Source organism: Tasmannia lanceolata, unplaced genomic scaffold, assembly GCF_043159265.1.
Source record: "Tasmannia lanceolata isolate RefF3 unplaced genomic scaffold, GAP_Taslan_0.1 ptg000015l, whole genome shotgun sequence".
NCBI classification, from domain to species: Eukaryota; Viridiplantae; Streptophyta; class Magnoliopsida; order Canellales; family Winteraceae; genus Tasmannia; species Tasmannia lanceolata.
This window is the reverse complement of record NW_027518692.1, coordinates 35,453,187-35,475,466: the sequence shown is the minus strand read 5'-3', so window position 1 is coordinate 35,475,466 and position 22,280 is coordinate 35,453,187. Positions and strand designations below refer to the sequence as shown.

The 22,280-nt window shown below is 38.7% G+C and overlaps 1 protein-coding gene, 1 long non-coding RNA gene and 1 pseudogene across 2 annotated transcripts; 2 read left to right on the top strand and 1 right to left on the bottom strand.

Moving 5' to 3' along the window:
• The first annotated feature begins 790 nt into the window (after positions 1-790).
• Positions 791-7,731, top strand: LOC143846879 (protein NONRESPONDING TO OXYLIPINS 2, mitochondrial-like). The gene is made up of 3 exons (XM_077355475.1): positions 791-1,087; positions 1,220-1,338; positions 7,483-7,731. The coding sequence occupies exons 1-3, from the start codon at positions 927-929 to the stop codon at positions 7,488-7,490; spliced, it is 288 nt and encodes a 95-aa protein (XP_077211590.1). The 5' UTR covers positions 791-926; the 3' UTR covers positions 7,491-7,731.
• Positions 5,378-6,389, bottom strand: LOC143845844 (protein MIZU-KUSSEI 1 pseudogene; annotated as a pseudogene).
• A 3,611-nt stretch (positions 7,732-11,342) lies between the features above and the next one.
• Positions 11,343-12,802, top strand: LOC143892426 (uncharacterized). Its single transcript, XR_013255491.1, has 2 exons — positions 11,343-11,996; positions 12,459-12,802. It is a non-coding gene; the product is annotated as an uncharacterized LOC143892426 (long non-coding RNA).
• Positions 12,803-22,280: the final 9,478 nt, after the last annotated feature.

Below are 22,280 nucleotides of genomic sequence, written 5' to 3'. Positions count from 1 at the left end.
TGGAAGGAATAGCCTCTCATCATATTGCAGCGGGAGACATTGAGAATATTGTTGCCTTTTTGTTTTGGATAGAGATTTTCTCTTCATCTGGGAGCTTTCTCTAAATCCTTCTTCTTCTTTTTTCTTGCTTTGCTTTTCTTATTTCTACTTTTTTGACTGCCTTCTGTGCTATCGCTTAAATAAAGACAGGAAAATGTGTTTATATACTCAATTTCAAAGCAATAACTACCCACAAGTACGTGATAGTGGGACCCACTACCTCTTTGCTTTTAGGTTTGGTAGTAGTGAGTTGTACTTGAATTGGTGGCCCTCAGGCTTGACTCTTTGTAGACCTCCCATTTGGGTTCAAGTGTGACCGTTCACATGCAAAACCCTTTTTATGGGTTGGGCCCACTTAGAAAAATGAGGCAATTTTATAATTTTGCACGGATAAACTTTTGATGTCCACAATGACAGCTGATTGTGGAGTCCCCAACTGATTATTCCACTCAAATTTAGTGCAATTTTCGGTTGGGGACTCCACAATCGGCCGTCATAATCTAAAATAAACAGGGCCTTAATATTCAGCTTTGGACTGTTCTCAAAATCAACCCCCCCCCCCCACAAAAAAAAAAAAAAAAAACGAAAGAAAAATCCACCTTCTCTCCTCTCACTATTAGACCCTGTTCGTTTTAGATTGTGCCAATTGACTGTGAACGTAATTTTTGAGTAGAGTAATAGGTTTGGGGTTCATAATCCGTTCTCATAATTAAAACAAACCGGTGTGTATTAATACGGTAGGGGCTGTCCCAACTCCCAACTAAAAATAAGGTGCAATACTGCCAATATATCACTCGGTATAACCTCCGGAGAAAATAAACTCTCTTAAACCCTTTGCCTTCATAGTATCTCTGCAAAACCCTAATCTCTCTCTCTCCCTCTCTAAAATGGCATGGCGTTGTGGCAATTCACTGTCTCGATCCCTCATCTCCACAGCAAGAGGATCTTCTTCTTCCCTTCGCCCCTCCCCTGCCCTCCCACGCATCCGCTCTCCGCCTCTCGCCGCTCCTCGCCTCCAACAAAGAGGCTTTTCCTTTGCCCATCCAAGGTATAAAATTGAACATACAAGACAAAAACCCTAGAAACCCTAAACCGCGTTTTGGGATCTTGCATTTCTTTTCTAGGGTTTGGAAATACTTCTTCTTCCTATTATTTGCCCATTTTCTTCTTTGTTTTGCAGGTCTCTGGGAGAGCTCGGATGCACGCAATCGCTCCTGCCGCTGCACAGCGTGGTCGCAACCCCCCGCCTTACATTGCACCTCTCCTTCGACTCGCGAGCTTGTTGTGAGCTGTCTCAGGGTACCCTCTATCTTACTTGTCAAGATCGCTAGTATTATTTTTTGTGAGTTTTACCGTTTTAGGACAAAATCAGACCTTTTTTTTAATACTGCAGCGATTTATCTATTTTAAAGTCATTTATCCAAATAGTGTAATGATTTTGGTGAATATAAATGTGTCTGATTGGTTATGTGAGAGGGGTAGGCTTGTTGGGTTTTTTTGTTGGTTAAAAATTATAAGTTCGGTTGGTTAAATTCAAAATCCGACGGATTGAGATTGATAGGGAGGAGTGGAAAAGATGGATGATGCAAAAGAGGCCACGAGGAGTGCGGGAGAATGATGCCGCGGTTTCGAGCATTGTGTAGGTCCCCTTTTTTTCCTGAATTTTCCAAACATAATTTTTCATGGGCTAGGGATTTTGTATAGGTTGGTACTAATAAAGCACTACTGAGATGTAGAACAAAAAGGTAGAAAAAAGGTGTTTGTGGAGAATTGTATGTTTCTTTTTTTACGATTTATCTCCAATGCCGTTTAATTAACCTTCATGCATTGCGCTACACGTTTTTAAATCTTTTGGCTTTCCGTGCTCGATTTTTATGGAGTTAGATGCTTCTTCTTGGTGCATTTTGGGTTCTGGTTTGATGCAGCAGCCTTAAAAAATGGACGTTGTTATGAACTGCACTGAATTTTTACCTAGTTTCTTGCTTGGGGCTTTATACAAGTGAATATTCTTGCAGTAAATACATCATTTTTTTGATATGGTTTGATGCTGATATTCAAGAATGTTTGTTGAAGCGTTGAACTAATGTTGATTCTCTTGTTCAGTTGATTGCATTGGCAGTTAGTCCTTCAGATGCTGTCTTCTTTACATTTCGCTCTACAAAAAATCAACATATATTTTTTAAATTAAGGATCATTACGCTTGCACTTTATGTACAAGTGCTCTCTTTGGTTTGTTCTGTGCATCTAACAGGTGCATTGACTGTATTTTTGTCTCAATATGGTCAACAATTGCATTCCTATAGTGTAGTTACGGTACGGATGCATTGGAATGTTGGGTTTGCCAGAGTTTCATTGTTTGACACTTCATGTACTAATTTACAAGATTCATGCCAACAAAGATCTTTTCAGGATAGGATCATCTGGTTGATGTTACGTTGCATGTGCTTCTGATGGGCCGGAGCTGCCATAGATCCAAATAAGCCTCCCTTATGTACTATGTTCCTAACCTTTTGCAACTCCCAAATATAAAAGTTTAGTGTGGGTTCTGGTTTCTTGATCTAGCTTTCAGATCTCCCCAATGAAACCACTGAATGGACAATTCATTGGGCCATAAATGTTTCTCTTAGCTGGAGAGCGCCATTGTGTATATTGTCATTTAATGTGTCCCAGGGAACGGTGTTGCGTTTTGAGAAACCGGGATGCACCAGATCTTGGGAAAATCATTAACCAAAGGACTGAGGGGGGAAAGGGAATAGAAGGCCTTTATGGAATAAATACCATTTTGTTGTGGTTCCCATTGAAATGTTATCATCTCCTATGGATGGAACAATACTGGAGCTAAGTAAAGAGGATAATCTCATCAGAGGCGCATAAAGATAATCCATCAGGGAGGATTAAAGTGAGGGTTTGGAGGTTGACCTGCAAAAACATGTAATCAATGTTTGGAATTGCAGTTTCGGTTTCAGTTGGCATTGAAATGGAAACATTTATGTTTTGCTGGAAATTTTGATGGAAATCTTGTAAAATCACAGAAATGTACGAAAACATATGCAAATGATGAAATTTTAGGATGAATCTCTTGGAAATGCTAGAATGGGCAGAAGTACATATTTTATATTTATAAACCATCACATAAGCACCAATTGGGGTGGCTGATGCGAACGAGGCGGAGGTGCGCGCTATTTATCAAGGAATTAAAATGCTCCATGGAGTGAACTTGAACAAGGTTGTCATTGAAGGAGATTCTCAGATTCCCTCAGTGTAATCGGGTGGCTTAGAGGTAGTCATGTATCTCCTTGGAGATTTGCAGCTTTATTTGATGAGATGCAGGATAGGTTGGGTTCGGCATCGATCTCCTTCATTCATGTTAGAAGCTCTGCCAATGGGGAGGCAGATAGATTGGCAAGAGATGGAGGATCTAGGGAGAGCATTGAGATTTTTGATTTCCTTCCTCCTTAGCTTTTGTTTTTGGTTGTTCTATGTTTTTTTCTTTCCCTTTTAGCTTCTTTTTTTGTTGTATCTTCGGGATCTCCTCGGTCTCGTTTTGTTTTAATAAAATTCTATTACCATTCAAAAAAAAAAAAAAAAAACCATCACATAAGCAAGAAAGCCATTCACAATGGCTTAATCACATTGAACACCTAGTGGCATGCGTTGTCGCACATGTCCAGAACAGTAAAGTCAATATAGAAGTACAACCATTCAAAAAAATATAGAAGTACAATGTAATGAAGTATAAGAAAGTACAACAACCAATCTCCCCACTAAGGACCACAACTCTATCTCAATACCACATAGAGTTTTGAGGTATTATTGGTCCCATGCCGTTCTGACTTCTCATGCATAAGGTACGGTTACTTTGTTGTGTGGTTCAATGATGTTGACATTTTCTATTTTTTTGTCATTCCGTCCATTTCAGTCGAATTTTGGAAAGTTTGATTGAATTTCAGAAATTTCTGTTGAATTTCGGGAATTTTGATCCTAAATAATAATGAGGAAGGAATTCGTTGAGATTTCTTTTCGGTGGGGATGGAAAAGAAAACATTTCGGTCGTTTCGAGGAAATTTAAAACCATGCATATAATCAGCAGTGGAGGCCTTGAGATTCATGGCTTTCTTGAATATGTTTGAAAAACATTCAGCTAGAATATAGTCACCACACCGTCTATATTCAATCAAAATAGAGTGTCTTCCTTGTTCCCTATGCTGCAAAAAATATTTGACCCAAATGATTTTTAAACTTCTTCCAAAAGTTAATATGTGAGACCCACGCCTCCTTAACCCAATTTCCCAGATATAGACTAGACTTTCACCACCATCAAATCCGGCAACATTGTTCATATGCGCCTCTTGTCATTCAGAAAATTTCTAAGCTGACAACCTCCAGTGCGTCGTTCACTCAACATTTGCTCCTCTGCTGGGAAGCTATTGTTTCACTTCCGTGCTGCAAGGCATATGTTCACTGTTGGAGAAATGCTCAACAACGCCATTGTTGTATTCCTTCCCTAATTTTCAATCACTGCTCGTCATCCCCCCTTTTACGGAGTTCTTAAGCATTTGTTGGGTGTGGCTTCCATCTCTCATTGTAGGGTTTAAGTGAAACCCTTATTGTTGTTGCATTTTCTCATTTTGATTGGCTCCCCCGAGCTGGCAGAACTTATCCTGGCCAGTGATCTTCCATTGGATGTGATTCTGGCTGGTTCCTGACTAGGTTCCATCTTTATTCAAGATGTCCACCATCTACAAAAACATCGAAACATCTGGTTCAGGGCATTTCACTAGCAATATTACTGGTTTGCATAAGCTTACTGAAAACTATTCATAATCCAGAGAAAAAAAAAGGCGTACTATCTGATATAGCCGTACTCGGGACCCAAAGTAACCTTAGCTCTTCGTCTAACATGAATGGAAGTCTCAAACAGATAAAAAAAAAACCCAAACCCTTATAAACTCACAAAACATGAACTACTTTGGTACTGCTTTGCTTTTGGCCACGCATGGTCTTGTTTAGAAAAGCCCACCAAAAGCCCAACTTGACTACACATAAATCTTAGAAGAATCTAATGATCATGAAATGGGAAAAACTGATGGGGCTTCCTAATTCCCGCACTGCATGGTGTTAAGTTTCATGCGTAGTGCTATTCAGGCAGATTTTCTGCCACTTTCTACTGTATATTTCCACCTTTTTTTATGTTTCCAATGCTCCAGTTTCCTTTCAAAAGGAAAAGAAATAAAAAGCTATACATATTGATAGGTACACCCCCATCCCCCAACCCCCAACCCCTTATCCTCTTAGACATGCTGCCATTACTACTACTACTACTATACCCTCTGAATGGTGCATATGCCAAATCTCCTGTGTATTTCCAATACAGAAAATATCAAAACAGAAGGCAAACTAATAAGAGAGAAAAAAAACTTCCACAGGCCTTAAACCCTAAGCAAGTAGATACTAAGTTCAGGAACACCAGAGCTATCAGGGTTCATCATGTAGAAAGCCTCAGTGTCTCCCTGTTGAACCATGCCCTCATGTACATGAGCTCGCTGTCCTACCCATCTCCTTTCCCTGGCAGCATGCCGGCTCCCCTCGAGATGGGCTCCACCACCTTCAACACCTTCCACTCCACGAGCCCACACTCCCTCCTCATCGCAAACCCACATTTTTTCCCATTACAGTATGTACTCCACAAAGCCTCCTCAAACAAGTTCACCCCCTTTTCTCCCACTTCACCCCTTTTCTCCCTCCCCCTTCTTCTTGCACTCCAATGCAATTCTCACGAGCCCTAACAACATCTCTCGAATCAAGCTGCTCGTCGACGTGGCTAGCTCGATCAGTTGCACCGGCGCCGACTTGGTTTCATCCAGAAACACGAAATGCACGTGCCCCCGCTGGTACCCGAACAATGTTCCAGTAACACGGTTTCGCAGACCCGAACATTGACTCTTCCCGGAAAGGGCTGTTAACACCGACCTGAGTTGATACCGCCACGCCCGATGATTTCTTCCTTGCCACCGGTGGGAATCTCTCTCTCTCTCTCTCTTGAAAATTGACATATTTTCATTGATATTAGAATTACGTTGGGGACCAGGAGTCCCATCCTGTATTACAAATATCAGAAAAACTAATCCAGGCATCCCCTGGACCAGGAAATAGTGAGAATCTCTCTCTCTCTCTCTCTCTCTCTCTCTCTCTCTCTCTCCCATTAAAATTGAGTACTTAGCTGCCCATTTCCTGTTCTTCTTCCTTCGTTGGAAGTATCTTTTGGAAGAGAAAGAAGAGTCGTGAAGGGGTTTTGGCCATGATTGTCCATATTTGAGAGGAGAGACATTTTTTTCACGTTCTTCTTCCATGCTAATTTGGTTTTAGAGTATGATCCCCATCAATATCTGTGGCTCTGGAAAGCACTCACCAATGTCGAGTTCCTTCATGTTGGGATTCCGTTGCATTATCCACTTGAACCTCGCCAAACCGTGCTTACATTTTTCTTTGCACCCGGCTTTTCCTATGTATACATCTAAAACTCAGTTCCCTAGAGGGAGCTATGTTACAGGATGTAATGAGTTTTACCATTCAATGGCTAATCCCAACCAACAGGACTTTTACCCTCCTTTATTTTTTGAACAGACACTGACAGGCGACATATTGTAGCATGTTAGGTGTGTATGTTCTGCCCATAGTTGCCAGAAACTCCTTGAGCGGATGGGAAACCCGTTTCCCCTAAAACGCGTTTCTCGCGGTTGGGAAACTCGTTTCCCCTAAAATGAGGGAAAAACATTTCAGAAACGTTTCCAAAATATGATACAAAATTGGAGAAATGTTTCTGAAACACATGGGAAACATATGGAAAACTTATGTAAATAATATGTAAACGCGTGATAAACTTATGCAACACTCGTCGAAAACGGATATGAAACGTGTAGGGAACATGTGTGGAACTTACGAAAATCATTTTGGAAAAAACACATCATTTCCTAAGATGTTTCTCGTACGATTTTCTATTGTTTCTCATTTCTCGTTTCCCCAGTATTTTTTTCATGCGTTTCCGTTTCACGTTTCGTTTCCCACCCTAGTAACTATGGTTTTGCCCAACCAAAAAATAGCATTCATAGCCCAACTCATATATAATCTACAACTCGCTGCTGAGCAAACCTTTTCTGTATAACCTACAAATCTCTACAGTTAGCTTGCTGTTCTTTTTTTGTTTATATTTTGAACAATAGCATTACACCTTCTGTTTGCGGAAGCTAATATTATGTTTTTTTTCTTTTTTGCGTTAAGTAAGCTGGGATTGAAACTAGGACCTCAAGATTCAGATTCAAACCCTCAATCAATTGAGCTACAGGCCCAACCCCTGCAATTGTGTTATTAACTCTTGTTTTTAAGTAATTAGGCAACATATTTCACAGGTTGTTTACTGATGTTGATGATCCTTTCATGGTGTAGGTTCTTGAACAGTATTAGGATTGGTGAAGCGATTGCTGCTATGCAGAGACACAATGGTAATAGGTATCCAGTAGAAACTTTTTTTGGTTAATTGTTTAGCTGCAGTTTGTGAACGAACCAGAAATTGGTTTTCTGTTCTATTTGTGTTTGGAAGAAATTTTGGAACTTCCCAATTTGGGAGAAAATTGTTGAGTATCTGTTAGAAAAATTTTGAGTTCAGATGAATGGAATAAGCCCATTTTTTATGTATATGTGTTTGGATTGCTGGAATCAGCTGCTGGAACTGGCATCGTATTCCAGTTCTGCCTGATTCCAGCCTTCAGGTCAAATAAATAAACGGAATGAGGGGGGTGGAATTGAAACTGGGGTGGAATAGATAGGGAAAAATGCTGGAATCTGTTTTCTGCCCAAGAGGTGGTATTCTTATTCCACCCCAGTTGGAATTAAGTTTTTATTGGAATTTTTTACTATTCCATCTACAGGGGGAATCTAAATAGGATTCCTCTTTCTTCTTTGTGGAAGTGAAATATCCAATATTTTGGAAAATGATTTATGGTGCTCTCTGTTTTTTAATAATGGCACTCTTCTGTTTATTTACACTTCTCTAATTAGTTGTTAAATGCAGTTCCAATTTCTGATAAATGTGCCTCGTTTTAGTTGTTCTAATACTCAAGATGAAGTTTCAAATAAAAAACCACCATGAGGGGTGCTAGCTGGACGCCCGGCCCAGGGCGTACAGCGCAACTAGTGGCCACCTTGGCCCTGTCGTCCTCCTCGGTGGTGCGTGTTGGCATCCTCACAGATTTCCCAAGCAAAAAAAATTGCACTTTTTGGTATTGAGGAATGCTAAGCTCACGCTGCTAGAGGGCTGCTTGAGCGTACGCCGGATATTAGTGGTGGAACATGGCACAGGGAATATTGACAAATCTTTGGCTTTCATCTCTTTCCGAAATTATCGTGCCTTAAGGTAATTTGTTAATTATTTCTCTCTGTCTCTCTAATCGCCATACACACCCTCTGCAAATAGTTTTTTTTTGTTCCCAAGTGTGCAAAAAATAAAAACTTCATTGTTCTAATGATCAGAAGCATACTGCTAATGCACAATACAACTAAGTGGATTTCATCTGAGGCCAAATAAAGAGCTTACAAGGAGGTTGGCATGTGGCTAATGTGCTTGTAACAGGGGCGATCTTGGGTTTTCTTTTTGCTCTTTTAGCAAGGTACTGATTCGTCCAGGAACAGAGGTCGCAGGTATGGTGATCAATTCCGGGTGCAACTATCCATCTCCAGTTGTAGTTCAATGGGTTGGTCACAGAGGAGATCAATCCAGTTGATCTATGGGAGAATATTCGTATTAAAACAAGAGAACCTTGGAATCCACTGAGAAAACTAGCAGCCTCTTTCTTCAAAACGAGTCAGCAAATGCATTGAACAACAACCAACAAGAAGAGAATAACTAATAAAAAACGTAGAAGAAATTTTTTATAAATAAAGGTAGAGGGGCAATCAAATTCTCTTCAGCAAATGCATTTTCAAATGGGGGATTCCAATCTGGAGCTTAAGGAGGGACTTTGGGAGGAATTGAGGAAAGAAAGTGGAAAAATCGAGGGAGATCTTAATGTCAACCTATCTTCCTACCTCCAGATTAACCCAAGGAGGTTCGTTCAAACTCAATTTTTCTCTTATTCACATCTACATTTGCTTCTTCATGATTCGTAACCCAGATTTGATTGTTTGAATTTTCATTTCAATAGCTACACGAAGAAACAGAATTGATGTACGTGTAGAAACCCCTTTCCTTAATGCTACGAGTAAGAGGAGATGGTCTTTTCTTCGGCTTCGTTGAGAGAGAAGCAGATAATGAGAGAGAGAGAGAGAGTTGTTACTATTGCGATGATCAAAGAGCAAGTGGGGAAAATAAATAAGCAAAAATAAATCTGAAAACACCTTATGTCCCTGAAATTTCGTAATTACATAAAAGTACAGATTTATCAATATTCTCCTTGCGACGTTTCACCAATAGGATCCTGCATACGCTCAAGCGGCCCTTTAGCCGCGTGAGCTTAGCATTCCTCTTTGGTATTTTTATGGTGTTTGGTTGCCATTTAGCATTGAAATCCCTGGAGTCTAGCAGACAAGTTTTAGAGTTAACAATTGCATGTCTGGTGATCGTGGCATCAATGTACCCTCCATATACTTTTCAAGCCAAATTTCTCAAAAAAAAAAAGAGGAATTTGGCGTGGAAAATTTTGCTTCCTTCTCTCTTTTCTTTCTATATTGTTAATGAGACCATATCCTACTACTCTATAGTTGGCAACCGAACACTACTTATCACTATTGTACAAGGTAAATCAAATGTTTGTCTCCTCCCAATTGACTACTTATACCAGGTGTTCAAGGTTAAAATGGAGGTGCATTTATTATCTATCATTTCTAGATGCTTATCAACAGCCAGTGAATGTTTAAAGAATTGAGGAGTGTCATTGTTTGATTTCTGTTACGTATGATTTCTGTGATTTTAAAGTTTGGAACTAGTTGTGCCAAAATCTTTTCCATTAACGTTTGGATCCTTTAGATCCATCAGATCGTCTCTGTCCATTGATACCCCTATTGATGGCCCCACTTTTGCCTCTTGGTGGTTATCCATCAACCCTTGATCACGCATTGTTTAGGGTTTCGTTCGTAGTCTTTTATCTTACACATGGGATGTCCGTTCGGGATGGGACCAAGATCATGGGTGTCAAATTCATGATCTTACATGATTAAAGGTCTTGATTTCACTTACATGCCCCCTTGTAGGATCCAAAAATTCAATTTTAGCATTAATCGTATCCCTAATAAATCACAATCTTCGTGTTCAATTTATAAATTGATAACCGTCTTCATGGGTGGAGTTCTTTATAGTGTTGGGTCAAAGACAACTAGATAAAGATGCAGTTTCAGGTTGAGCTTTGGCTAAAAAAAAATGTTTTGGAATCAACCTGAACCCTATTATTTAAAGCGAAATGATTTCAACGCTCCAATGTTTTGATAAACATGAGCTCCACATGTTTGTCGTGTAGTATTTGAAGGGCTTTAAGAGCTTTTTGAGAATCGTAATATTCCTCTGACAGCCTGTTAAATACTTCACGACAAGCATGTTTATCAAAACATTGGCACGCATAAATCATTCGTAAAAGCTCAACCAAAATTCCCAAAATAGACTGAGTTGCACCCCTAATCAAGGGCACTGATATTAGCACTACCATGTTTTTATAATTGCACAAACTCATCTTGTCTTTAATTATTTAAAGAGCAGTCAAAGGTTATTATTGTTCGCAAAAAAACTCTGAGAAGCTAATTAAAAAGGAAAGATAAGCTGATTTTGTGCAATTATTAGAGCATGGTAGCAAGGTTTTAAATTTCGACCGAAATCCGAAGTTTCGGACCATCATTCCTCATACTTCCAATTAACCATCCAAAACACAGTTACAAATAGGGCTGCAATAGGGTCGGGTTGGGTCGGGTTTTTCAAAACCCTAGCCCAACCTTGGATCCCATTATCTTTGCCCTGACCCGCCCTGACTTTGAGCTAGGGCCGGAAAACCTCAACCCATTACCCGCCTTACTGGGTATTATGCTGGCCTTGGCCCTCCCTGATTGGCCCTGATTGGGCTGGGCCGGGCCAGGCCGGCCCTAATTGACCCTAGTGCAAATACCTGTTAAGAGTGCCAAAATAAAGCAACCACTTATCATATGGAACAAAATGATCAATAAACAGAGAAAGGTAACTAAATAAGACAATGTGAATTCAACAACATGCGGGCAACATAGACAATTAATAATAATAATATAAAGAAACATCAATCCAAGATAATAGAAAACATTAGCAAAAGAAACATGCACAGATGGTTCAATTCTATAATAGAAAATTCAGGGTCGGGCCGGGTCAGGGTACCCGAGGCATTAACCTAAAACCCGCCCGACCTGAGTTCCACGATCCGACCAACAACTCGCATTGAAGAGATGGATATTGGCTCTTTTTCGCTAACAGGGATATTCGCTCTTGTCTTTCAGGGTAAAAAAAAAAATGAACTCTGACCCGCCCTCAGGGTTAGAAAATCCAGCCCTGACCCTGTTCGGGCTCAAGGCGGGTCAGGGCTGATAGGGCCAAACTTGCACCCCTAGTTACAAATTTGAGTTTTGGTAATGATTTGTCCATGAAAATGTTGAAATGATTTTATTTTTTCTATTTACAACACTGTAACTGATAATATATATCACAAGTGAATGTTATAAATGGAATAAGTACACCATATAAAAACTCATCCTTCAAATAAGAAAAATGTAACGGTTAAACCGTTGGATATGGGGTTTTGAGTTGGAGAGAAATGCATGCGGAAACCAATAAGACTCTCCATTTCTGTTATTATAAACAGAGGTTAATGCGTTTTCTTCCCCAGAAATCATTCTCTTTGATCAGAGTTGAGACCTTCTCTTCTCTCACAAATTTCAAAGGGAGGGTTCCTCAGCTGGTAAGATTTCAGCTCCCAATTCATTCAAGTTCTTTCTTTTTCTTCTTTCCAGCTTAATGTCTGTATTTGGGATGTTATTGGATTTCTTCTACTCTTTAATGGGTCGAAAAAATTATACAAAAAAAAATAGAAAATCCTACCCACATGAAAATTTGGGTTAAATCTGTGAGTACTTTGGGTTTCTTGCATTTTTTTTTTGTTTTTTTATGGCCTATGCATTGCCTAAGATTTCAGCTCCCAATCCATTCAAGTTCTTTCGTTTTCTTCTTTTCAGTGTAATGTTTGTATTTGGGATGTTGTTGGATTTCTTCTACTCTTTAATGGGTCGAAAAAATTATACAAAAAAAAAAATCATGCCCAGATGAAAATTTGGGTGAAATCTATCAGTACTTTGGGTTTCTTGCATTTTTTTGAGGTTTATGAATTGCCTACAACCTGATTTTTCTGGGATTCTTCTTGCAGGGGGTGAGGTGCGGATTGGAAGAAAATGAAACAGTTTTTGTTCATTGTTTTCTTACTGCTCCATGGAGTGGTCGCTCAGAAATCTGCCCAAAAGTGGCAGACACTAAGTGATATTGATTCTACTGTTTTTATTTTCGAGCATTGTCTTTTTTTCATGCTTTTTTGTTTATGATTGAAATTTTAATTTCTTCAGTGCTATCAGTGTCTGTCATATGAACCTTTGAATCTTTCTCTTCTTTCAACATTGGAGCTCTGGAGGCAATTATGTGCTTTTGATGCTATAGTTAAAGAACTAAGCTTTGTAAAGTGCAGATAAGTTGTATTGATCGCATTGACCTTGCATCGTTCGATTTCTTTTGCCAATTGATTTTTATTGTCCTAAAAGTCACCCTCATTCTAGTGCTGTTAAAGGCCATTTCTGTAGCTTGATAAATGATACAATGATAAGACTGAGACCCTGTTTGTTTGAAAACCGATTGCCAGACCAAAACTGATTATTGGACTCAAAATTAAACATAAATTTGAGTACAATAATCAGCTTTGGACTCACAGTCGGTCCTCAAAACCCAAAACAAATGGCGCCTTAATATGAAGAGAGCATGAGAAGCCCTGTCTAGACTGACCCATGACATAAGGCTGATCCATACCTTTCATTTGGTGTCGGTTTTGGAGATACATGACCGGAAAATCACACTTGTTGGATGATCCCTACTGTCTCAATTCAATGGCTGGAAAATGGAGGCAGTTAAGAAAAAAATTGCCTATGGACCTCATTCAAGTTCTCTGATACAGTGGTTAGAAATATTCAAGTAGAGTGACTTTCGCATTGTGTTATAAAAATGTGATGGATGGGTGGGGGTGAACTTCTCATGCATTTCTCATAGTAAGATTATAGAGTTGCGAATTATTATTTATTTATTTTTGAGGTATCACGAATTATTATTATTGTATAGTGTTAGGATCAATTGCAACATAAAAATTACTTTAATGTTTGTGAAAGCATATCAAAATTAGAAACTCAAGTTTCAATTTGTACAAGTTATGATATCAGTTGGGTAAATGCAAAGTGTATCCATATGAAAACATGTCTCCCATCATTGATCATATCTAAATGTCTTTTAGGAGCAACAAAGCAGGAAAGGGAGAAGGGTTTCTATGCATTGAATCTTGCTTCTTACCAAGAAAACGTGTTTGGACATTACAGATATAATCTCTTTAATCAAATCTGTATGTTAACATTACAGATAGTACTACTTTCTAGGAGAAAGGTGTTATTTATCATTTATACTTTAACAGTTGCCATGGTACTGTTAACCATGGCATGTAATCACATTTCTCCAACAACTTAAGCTTTTGGAGAAGTTGGTAAGTTAAAATGGTATCAAAGCCAAAGGTCTCGAGTTCAAACCTCCCAGATAGCAAAAATCCACATGCGATGGTCGGCCCAAAGTGGGACCACATATGCCACGTGTTTGCCAAGTGGGCCACACATGCGGGGGAGTGTTAAAGTATAAAAGATAAATAACGCCTTTTCTCCAACAGCTTAAGCTTTTGGAGAAGTTGGTAAGTTAACATGAATGAACTGTACTAGAAGATTTCTCTTAAATGCAAGCAGGTACTTGTCTTTTTATCTTTTCAGTTCCATTTCATGATCACAAATTCTCATCTTTGAATTATTTGACTGACAAATCAACACTCCACGAAGTGTTAGTGATTGGGTAATCTTGTATCCACCCCTAATTGATGGGCTGTGTTATCCTGTTGTTTCTATTTTGTTCTTTCATTTTTGACAGCATGATTCTATCGCATCGACACTAGAGCACTCAGGACAAATGGAGAGGCTTAAACTTTTTATGAACTTGTTAGAAAACATGTTATCGTTCTTGCAACAGTCCAAAAGTAATATACCACCTGCTTACAGGGAGAATCTGGTGCATTATGAGAAACAGATCATTCATGTTCTTGATTTTAAAAGGCGGAGAAACCCGGCCTCCTCAAGCGTGCGACATAGATCCCAACAGAACATTTGATGAATGGACTTCAGTCTGGTTCTAATCTGGAGTCAGTGCAAGGAAATGCACTTCACTCTGGTTCTGATCAGAAGCCTCTTGTTTAGAATAATTCTACCTAACTCAGCACATCTATAGTTCTAATATAAAGAAACATGAGCTCATCTTTTGAAGCACTTAGCTATACCTAATTACCTAACTCGATATTAAAGACACGGAGACCTTTTTTTGTTATCAATTAATGTGCCGCTGTTGTAGTTTTAGTTGGTAAGTTTTACTCATGCCTTGTGGAATATGATATAGTCTGACCCCTATTCTTCTCATTTAAATAGAGAATTAAGACCATTTACTTGCTAGCAATTTTGGAAAGGAACCCATAGATGACACTAAGTAGGAACCCAATATTTAGTTGAGGTTTAAAATTTATGACGTGCAGTAGAAACCCAATAACATGTAGGAGGGTCCAGGAAATTTTCAGGGGCACAACTAATGAATGGTTTAGATTGCCTAATAACGTGGTCTCCACTGCATTCTTCTGCTACACTTCAACCTCCCGGTTGAGCAACAAAGCCTTGACCACTGAGCTAGAGGCTCAATCCCTTTTCCTGCTACATTGCATCCATGTCTTTTTAGGGGTGAAATTCCGGTCGATATTTTTTGGAATTCGGGTTGAGCTTTTACCATAAAATCGTTAGGTTCGGATCGATTCAAATCCATTTTTGAGCAAAAGCTTAACCCGACCCGACCCAAGTTGCACAAGCTTAACGTCTTTTCTACTTGGATGGGCATTGGAATCCTCATCTAATTCTGCTCGATTACAACATTTATTTTTTAAAAAGGGGAAGAATTGACATGAGGGTGGAATTAAAAGGGGAAAATGGCAGAATGTGTTTTCCGTCCCAAGAACTGGTATTTTAATTCCACCCCAGTTGGAATGAATTTTTATTATAATTTTTTCGAATGAAAATATTTATTTTATTTTATTTCCCATTCGGTTTCAGGAAGAATCGGAGCAGGAAACATGTCGATTCCAATGAGGATTTACTATAATCATGACTCAGGAGTGCCATTATCAAAAAAAGGATGCTAATTTCGTTCCCCAGGGTGGCTGATAAATATTCGCCTCCTTTTCTTCCCCCGGGCCACCTCAAATTTTAGTGTATTTCTGACGACTACAAGTGGGGGGCCGGGGAAGAAAAAAAGAAGGAATATATCTTTTTATCTGGTGGGCCACCTTGCACGTTGGAAAGCTAAAAAGACGAATTCCAAGCCCCACCAGCGTAGTTGTCAGTTGCCACTGACACTTTTGAAGCCTACAGGCTACAAGAGGTTAAATATGCAAAGGCATGTGATGTGGGGCCCACTGTAACTTTCTCTTTCATACTCTGCACGTGCCTTCGGTTGCTGCCAGGTGCCGCTGCCCTTCTCCCCACAATGAAAACTGAAGAGTCTTCGAGAAGCTAATAAAAAAAAAACGTTTAATAAAGTGGAGTGGCATTATCAAAGGGCACCCTAAGGATAGAATCTCCCCCTTTTTAACGTTGTTCGTTGAGTTTAGAGGCAAAGAAAAACGTTAGAGTGGGTGAATTTATCCTCAACAAGTGAATCATTTTTACAGAATTTATCCTCAGCAAGTCCCCTACAACAACGACTTGCTGCACACTTCATATGGTGGGCTCTACAGATAAAGTGAGTTGAAGGTTGCGATTATCATACGATTCCAACTGTTCAATCAACGGCTGTGATAGATGATTCTGAATGCAGGTGGGCCCAGGTCTTATCATTTTAAGGGAAGTGATATATCCACTCCTTTTGATTACTTCGGACACCCACCAGAAGTGTATCAATGATTGCAGAGAGGCTAATGTCCTTCACGTCAGAAGGATTCAATGGGGCTGATTGTCACGTACACTGCTGCTGGTTGTCTCAAGTAATCAAAAGGGACGGATATATCACTTCCCTCATTTTATTATTGCTCTTTTACAATTGATGGTAAAATGTAATCTTTTGGGTCCACGATCAATGGTTAAAATGTGACTTTTTGGGTCTTACGATCAATGGTTAAAATGTAATTTTTGAGTCCTAATGGAGGACTTGTATGTGAATCTCAGTAGAACATCATGAGGCGACCCACATGGTCTTGGTCAGACCCTGAACGGACATCCCATGCATAAGATAAAGGACTACAAAGATCAACTGTGTAGATTTTTCTTGGTAAAACCCTACACAATTGTACAAGGATCAATGGTATCAGATCATCCGATTGAGGTGTTCTGAACAGAATTTGGACGAAACATATGTTTGCCGTTTCAACGATCTGATCACATAAACGTAGCATGAGTGAAGCCCAATAAGTCTCCTTTAGAAGGGATCGGAGCATAAAAGTGACATTCTTTTTAGTATTTTTCATACTATTATTTTCTTATATTATTATATTCACATATACACACGAAAAATACACCTTATAATTTTCTGCCTGGGGTTGCAACCCGGGTCAGGCGGATTTGGTTGGTTGGTTGGTGTTTTTTTTTTTTTTTTTGTTTCTTTTAAACCAAGATTCCTAAACCCGACCCTACCCAAGATAGTTTCTCAGGTTGCGTTGGGGTTTTCAACATTCTGGATGCATGCACCATAATTACGGATTGCTTGACTATTATTCTCTTTAATCTCTTTTATTTTTATAAGCATGCCAACTGCCTACGGCCTTATAAATAGTAATTTTGAGTAATAATTCTCTTTAATCTCCTTTTTATTCTTCTTTGACTTCCACTCGCTTGTAAATTGTAACTGTGGTTTAAGTTTGGGAGAAAAAACAGTATGGTGCATTGGTACACGGTAATAATAGTAAAGTATTTTAGATGGAAAAGAAGTACCATAGGTTTGATAGATTTGATTACAAGAACTCCTGTAAAATCATTGAAACCAATCTCAATCTTTAAGATCATTCTCACCAAAGCGCATAAACTCTTTCTTGTTAAATAAATACCCATATCCATCATCATCGTTAACAAGTTCTAGCACACCTTCCTGGAATCAAAACATGCAGAGATATGGAGTTCAAGCTAATTGAATCATATCATATGTCATCATTTTGATGCATGAAATACTCAAATATCTTCAAAATGAAGAGTCAATTAGTCCCTTCCAAATGATTCAAAATGATCAAAAGTTAAGTACTATCAATTATTATTTTTCCTATATTGTAGTCTTTGTGCATATATTTTAGGACAGTGGTATTCCTTCCCTCCTCCCCCCCCCCCCTTCTTCTGGCTATTTTCCCCCTTTAACAGTTTTCGTTAAATTTTATGACGGGGTGGAGAAGCAACCGTTAACCCCGAAAGCATAAAAGTTAACGATTTCTGTTTAAAAAGGGGGGATATCACTCTGCCCTTAATTTATTATATTCATTCTACCTTCTGTGATTCTAGAACCTCTTGCCAGGTGAACATATGAATTGCGAGAAAGGCAGTTCAGGGAGACGAAAGACTACTACCTAAAGGACTCAAGAGAAGCTATGAGTTGGGAACAGGAAAGGAAACATTGGGTTATATTACTAGTTTTAAGATTAAGCCTTCATCCGTTGTATGAAATAAGGCGTTCCATTGATTTTATCGTTGCAGCACTTGTCTTTTCAAACCAAAGTAGATTAAACTGGTCATGTACTTAGGGGGGCTTGCCTTTACATCTACATAAATTGTACGTTGATTATTTTTTTCTACCTTTTCTCTTGGTTAATAAAACACAAACGCTATATCACAATATGAGAAATTATATGGTGGCAACCGTGTGGAAACAAGCGCAGAGAGAGAGAGAAAACTGACCCTTGATTTTTTATCCAACAAAAAGTCAAAAAAGAAGCTTTTGTTGAATAAAAAATGGGGGGGGGGGGATTTCTCTCTCCGACCTTTACATGTAAAGGTAGGCCACCATATAAAAGCTCATCACAATATAACCTTAAAAGTAAAACCCAATGTATGGGTTACATGCACATACATTCTTCCAATCAAGTTGGTATATATATATTTTTTGGGTGTTCCATCAATTTTAAATCCTCTAGATTGACTTCTCGAGTGAATACTGTGAGAACGACAAGAAGTAATTGGGGTGGTGTACTTACGGGTGCCAATGGACCTAGAGGATCCCATGGATCCTATAATGGTCAGGCTTTATTTCATTGCATCAGAAGATGTAAGAATTTAAGTTGTAAGAAGACTAAAGACACCTTTGACACCATTCGATTTTCAAGGACTGACAAAATGAATCAAACCACACCCTTGATTCTTTTTTCAAATTACAGAAACTTTCTATAGTCTGAACATGTAGATTCTACATCAGTAGTTTGGAAACTATGGGGCTGCCACATAAAAGCTTGTTCTTTTACTTCCCCATGTAAGAAGGGATTCTTCACATCCATTTCAGAATCCTACTTTTGAGAACTTCATACAATGGATTGATACAGGAGAAGGATCCAAAAAGTGTAGCTCTTAAAACCTTTAGTCTCCAACAGTCTTGCTTTGATGACAGAAACTTACCCTACTCCAATTGACCACTACACTAGATTTCTAAAATAACATGATGATGTTGTGGAACCTACAACTTTTGATCCACTGTACAAATCCATATCCTTATCCTGGTGGACCTCATGCCATCATCCTCACTCAACACATGAAGCCATTATACCATTTCTTATGTTCTGGTGTTGACATTTCACATTTGGTTCCAACACCCATGTCCACCATGAAATAATGAGCTTGACATCTTGAGTTGAATGGAATAGAAAAGGTATCTTTCTCCTTATCCTTATCCTGATGTAATTCTTTTTCCTTTTAATTTTCCAACAGATTAATAGATAAACCAACTTGCTTTTTATGTATTGCTAATCTGCGAAATGGTTAATTGCTCTGCAGTTATCTCACATTGTTCAGTCCAAAAGTGGGACTTGTGGGAACAATACAACTGGTGGCCGTGACCAAAGCATTGGAACATGGGTTTTTGCATTTAAATGGGACTTGTGGGATTAATTGAAAACGTGTTGTAGATGCATGTAAAATGTAATCAGGTTGTGGATGTATGATAAGTGTAAACAGGTTGTGTAAATACCTGAAATACCCTCCCTCCAAAATTCGTCCCCCTCTATTAGTGAGGGGCGTTTTTGTCCTTAAGAATTAGAATTTGATTAGGGCTTCTTTAGAAAATCCTATAAATACATATGAGAGATTAAGAAATCCTAAACCATCTTTGCAACCCTAAGAAGAGTTCTTCGTGGAGAAAGAGAGGAAGAACACGATTCAATAAGAGAGATCGCGAACCGAGGTAAGATTATTAATCTTTAATGGTTAAACGGATGATAAGAACCCTAAGTTAAAGATTTGATGTAGAAAGAGATGTGATTAGGGCCTTGGTTTTAATCTATGGCAAACTCAATGGTAGATCTTGGATTCCTTGTGATTCGTTTCGTGTTGAACCCCCAAAGAACTCAAAATCAATTGTTTGTATCCATAGAAACCTCGATATTCGAGGATTTATCATAGAGTTGGATTTATAATTTTTAGTAATTAATCATTGGGATTCGGATCGTGAAATTCGATTGATTGGATTCCTCTTGATTATAATTCCAATGGATCCGACCTCGCACAATTCGGAGTCCAGATGAGAAAGATAGAAATTATTAAAGTTATGTGAAATCGGGTAAAACCGATTTTTGAAGGGGCAGTCGACGGGTTCGACTGGCACACCAAAAAACTGTTTACATCGAAACAATAGTTAAGGGGCAGTTGACTGGAGCACCCAAAACTATGTTTCGCCGTGAAACAGTAGTTGAGGGCCAGTCGCCTGGTGAGACCAGCCGACCGGAGCGCATAAGAGAGTTTTATGTATGGGATAGCAACCTTTGGCTAGCCGATTGGTAGGGCCCAGTCGACTGAAAATTGTGAATTATTTTTGGGGATTTCCAATCCAACTTGTGTGTTTTGCCTTATCCGTTAGGCCCTTGTGTGATGTGAATGAACTATTTGAATTAGGTATTTGACATCAGAAGAAGAGAATTAAAGAAAGTAGATCGATATTAAGGTACGTAATTCCGTACTACTTTAGTGTTGCGATTGACCCTTTGATATCATGTCCTTTGATCATAGCTTTCTAACATCTTGTGAATATATGAACCTTTGAACAAAGTTTTGGATCTTTGCTTGGATCTTGCATGCTTAACCCTTTTCTTTGAATGAACTCTATTGAATTTTGTTCTGTGATACACATGCTAGAGGCATAACTTTGGACTTGTGAAACCCCCTTTAAGTTTTTTTTTTTTAACTATATGAATCTTTGAACTATCAGATATCCTCTACTATATGAATCCACTTTGGAACTAATGTGAAACATCCACCTTAAACTTTGAATACCTTCTTTTGAACTGTGTGAACTTTGAACACCTATCGAGAGGTTTAGGTTATGTGAACTCAGAAAAGACCCCCCACCAGTGGGGCACAGGCTTTCACCTATATGTGAATATAAGAACTGTAATCCTGCCAATGTGGGATAAACGTTGGTCCTGTCGACAGGTATGTAAACCTAGGAATTAGTTCTGACACAGTGGGCGGTCAGTGTAAGCAATAACTGGCTTGTGGACCCGTGGGCAGTCGGGGTGAAAAAAATTTACTTTTTAGACTAAGCCGATGATCTCAGGGTGGTATCATAACCATAGTAATTACCTTCAGTGACCATTTGAATGTTGTGACCCCGATGTAATACTTGACTTGTGTCCTTGCGAACCTTTGCTCCATTCTAATTGAACTTGTGTTAATCATTTCACTTGTGGCTTATACTTTTCCTACGGTTGTGAACCCTTCTTTTGTAGCATGCAATGATCCCGCTTTTGTAGTGTGTTATTATGTACTGAGCTTTTCAGCTGACTGTGGTTATATTAATATTTTCAAAGCTTGATCCTCGTGGAACCGGTGAGGAGGCACAGGAGTGACTCTGATATTTAATTATCGTTACTTATTAGTACTTTTCATTCTTTAGACAGTAAGTATTGTTTAGGATTACAGAGACTGTATTATTTGATTTCGTCACTTTGATTATTATGGGATTATGGGTTAGATGAGAGATTTTGGAAGAAATTTGAGATCTGACTATCGGATGAATGTAAGACATTTAAATTTGATTATTTAGGTTTTGATATTTGTTTTGCTAGCCTTGTATGCTTGTGAAGCTTGCTTTGCAGGTGTACGGCACTGTCGTACCCCTAAGCCTTGTGTTGTGAAAATGTATAGGTGTGAGTGTGGCTTGGGGGCGTGACAGGTTGTGGATGCATGCAGGTAATTGTGGATGTATGATAAATGTAAACAAGTTGTTGATGTATGTCAAAGAAAACAGGAATCTATGCAATGTTGGCAAGTAAAATATCCTTATCAGTCTCTCTCTCTCTCTCTCTCTCTCTCTCTCTCTATATATATATATATATATATATATATATATATATATATATATATATATATATATATATATATATATATATATATATATAATACTGAAGGAATGCTAAACTAAAGGGCACCCTTGCCACAAAAAAAAACAGCTTAAAGGGCACTCCCATCGGACCATCTCCCCAAAGTGCACCCATATATTAATCCTTTAATTTTATATTTTTATGCCGTGCATTATAAATGCAATTTGGTGAGAGATAAGTTGTAAATGCAAATATGAGGAGTTGGTCTCTACTGCAATCTAATCGACTTTAATTAAAGGAGAATTTACCCATCATATAACAGGTCATCTAGAGAAGCAGTAGAAGATCCAACCCAAATTGAACAAT

Excerpts from the sequence above, each read along its gene's own strand:
- LOC143846879 (XM_077355475.1), top strand. The coding sequence starts at position 927 with ATGGCATGGCGTTGTGGCAATTCACTGTCTCGATCCCTCATCTCCACA. Across the intron at positions 1,088-1,219 it reads TTTTCCTTTGCCCATCCAAG|GTCTCTGGGAGAGCTCGGAT; the intron begins GTATAAAATTGA and ends TTTGTTTTGCAG.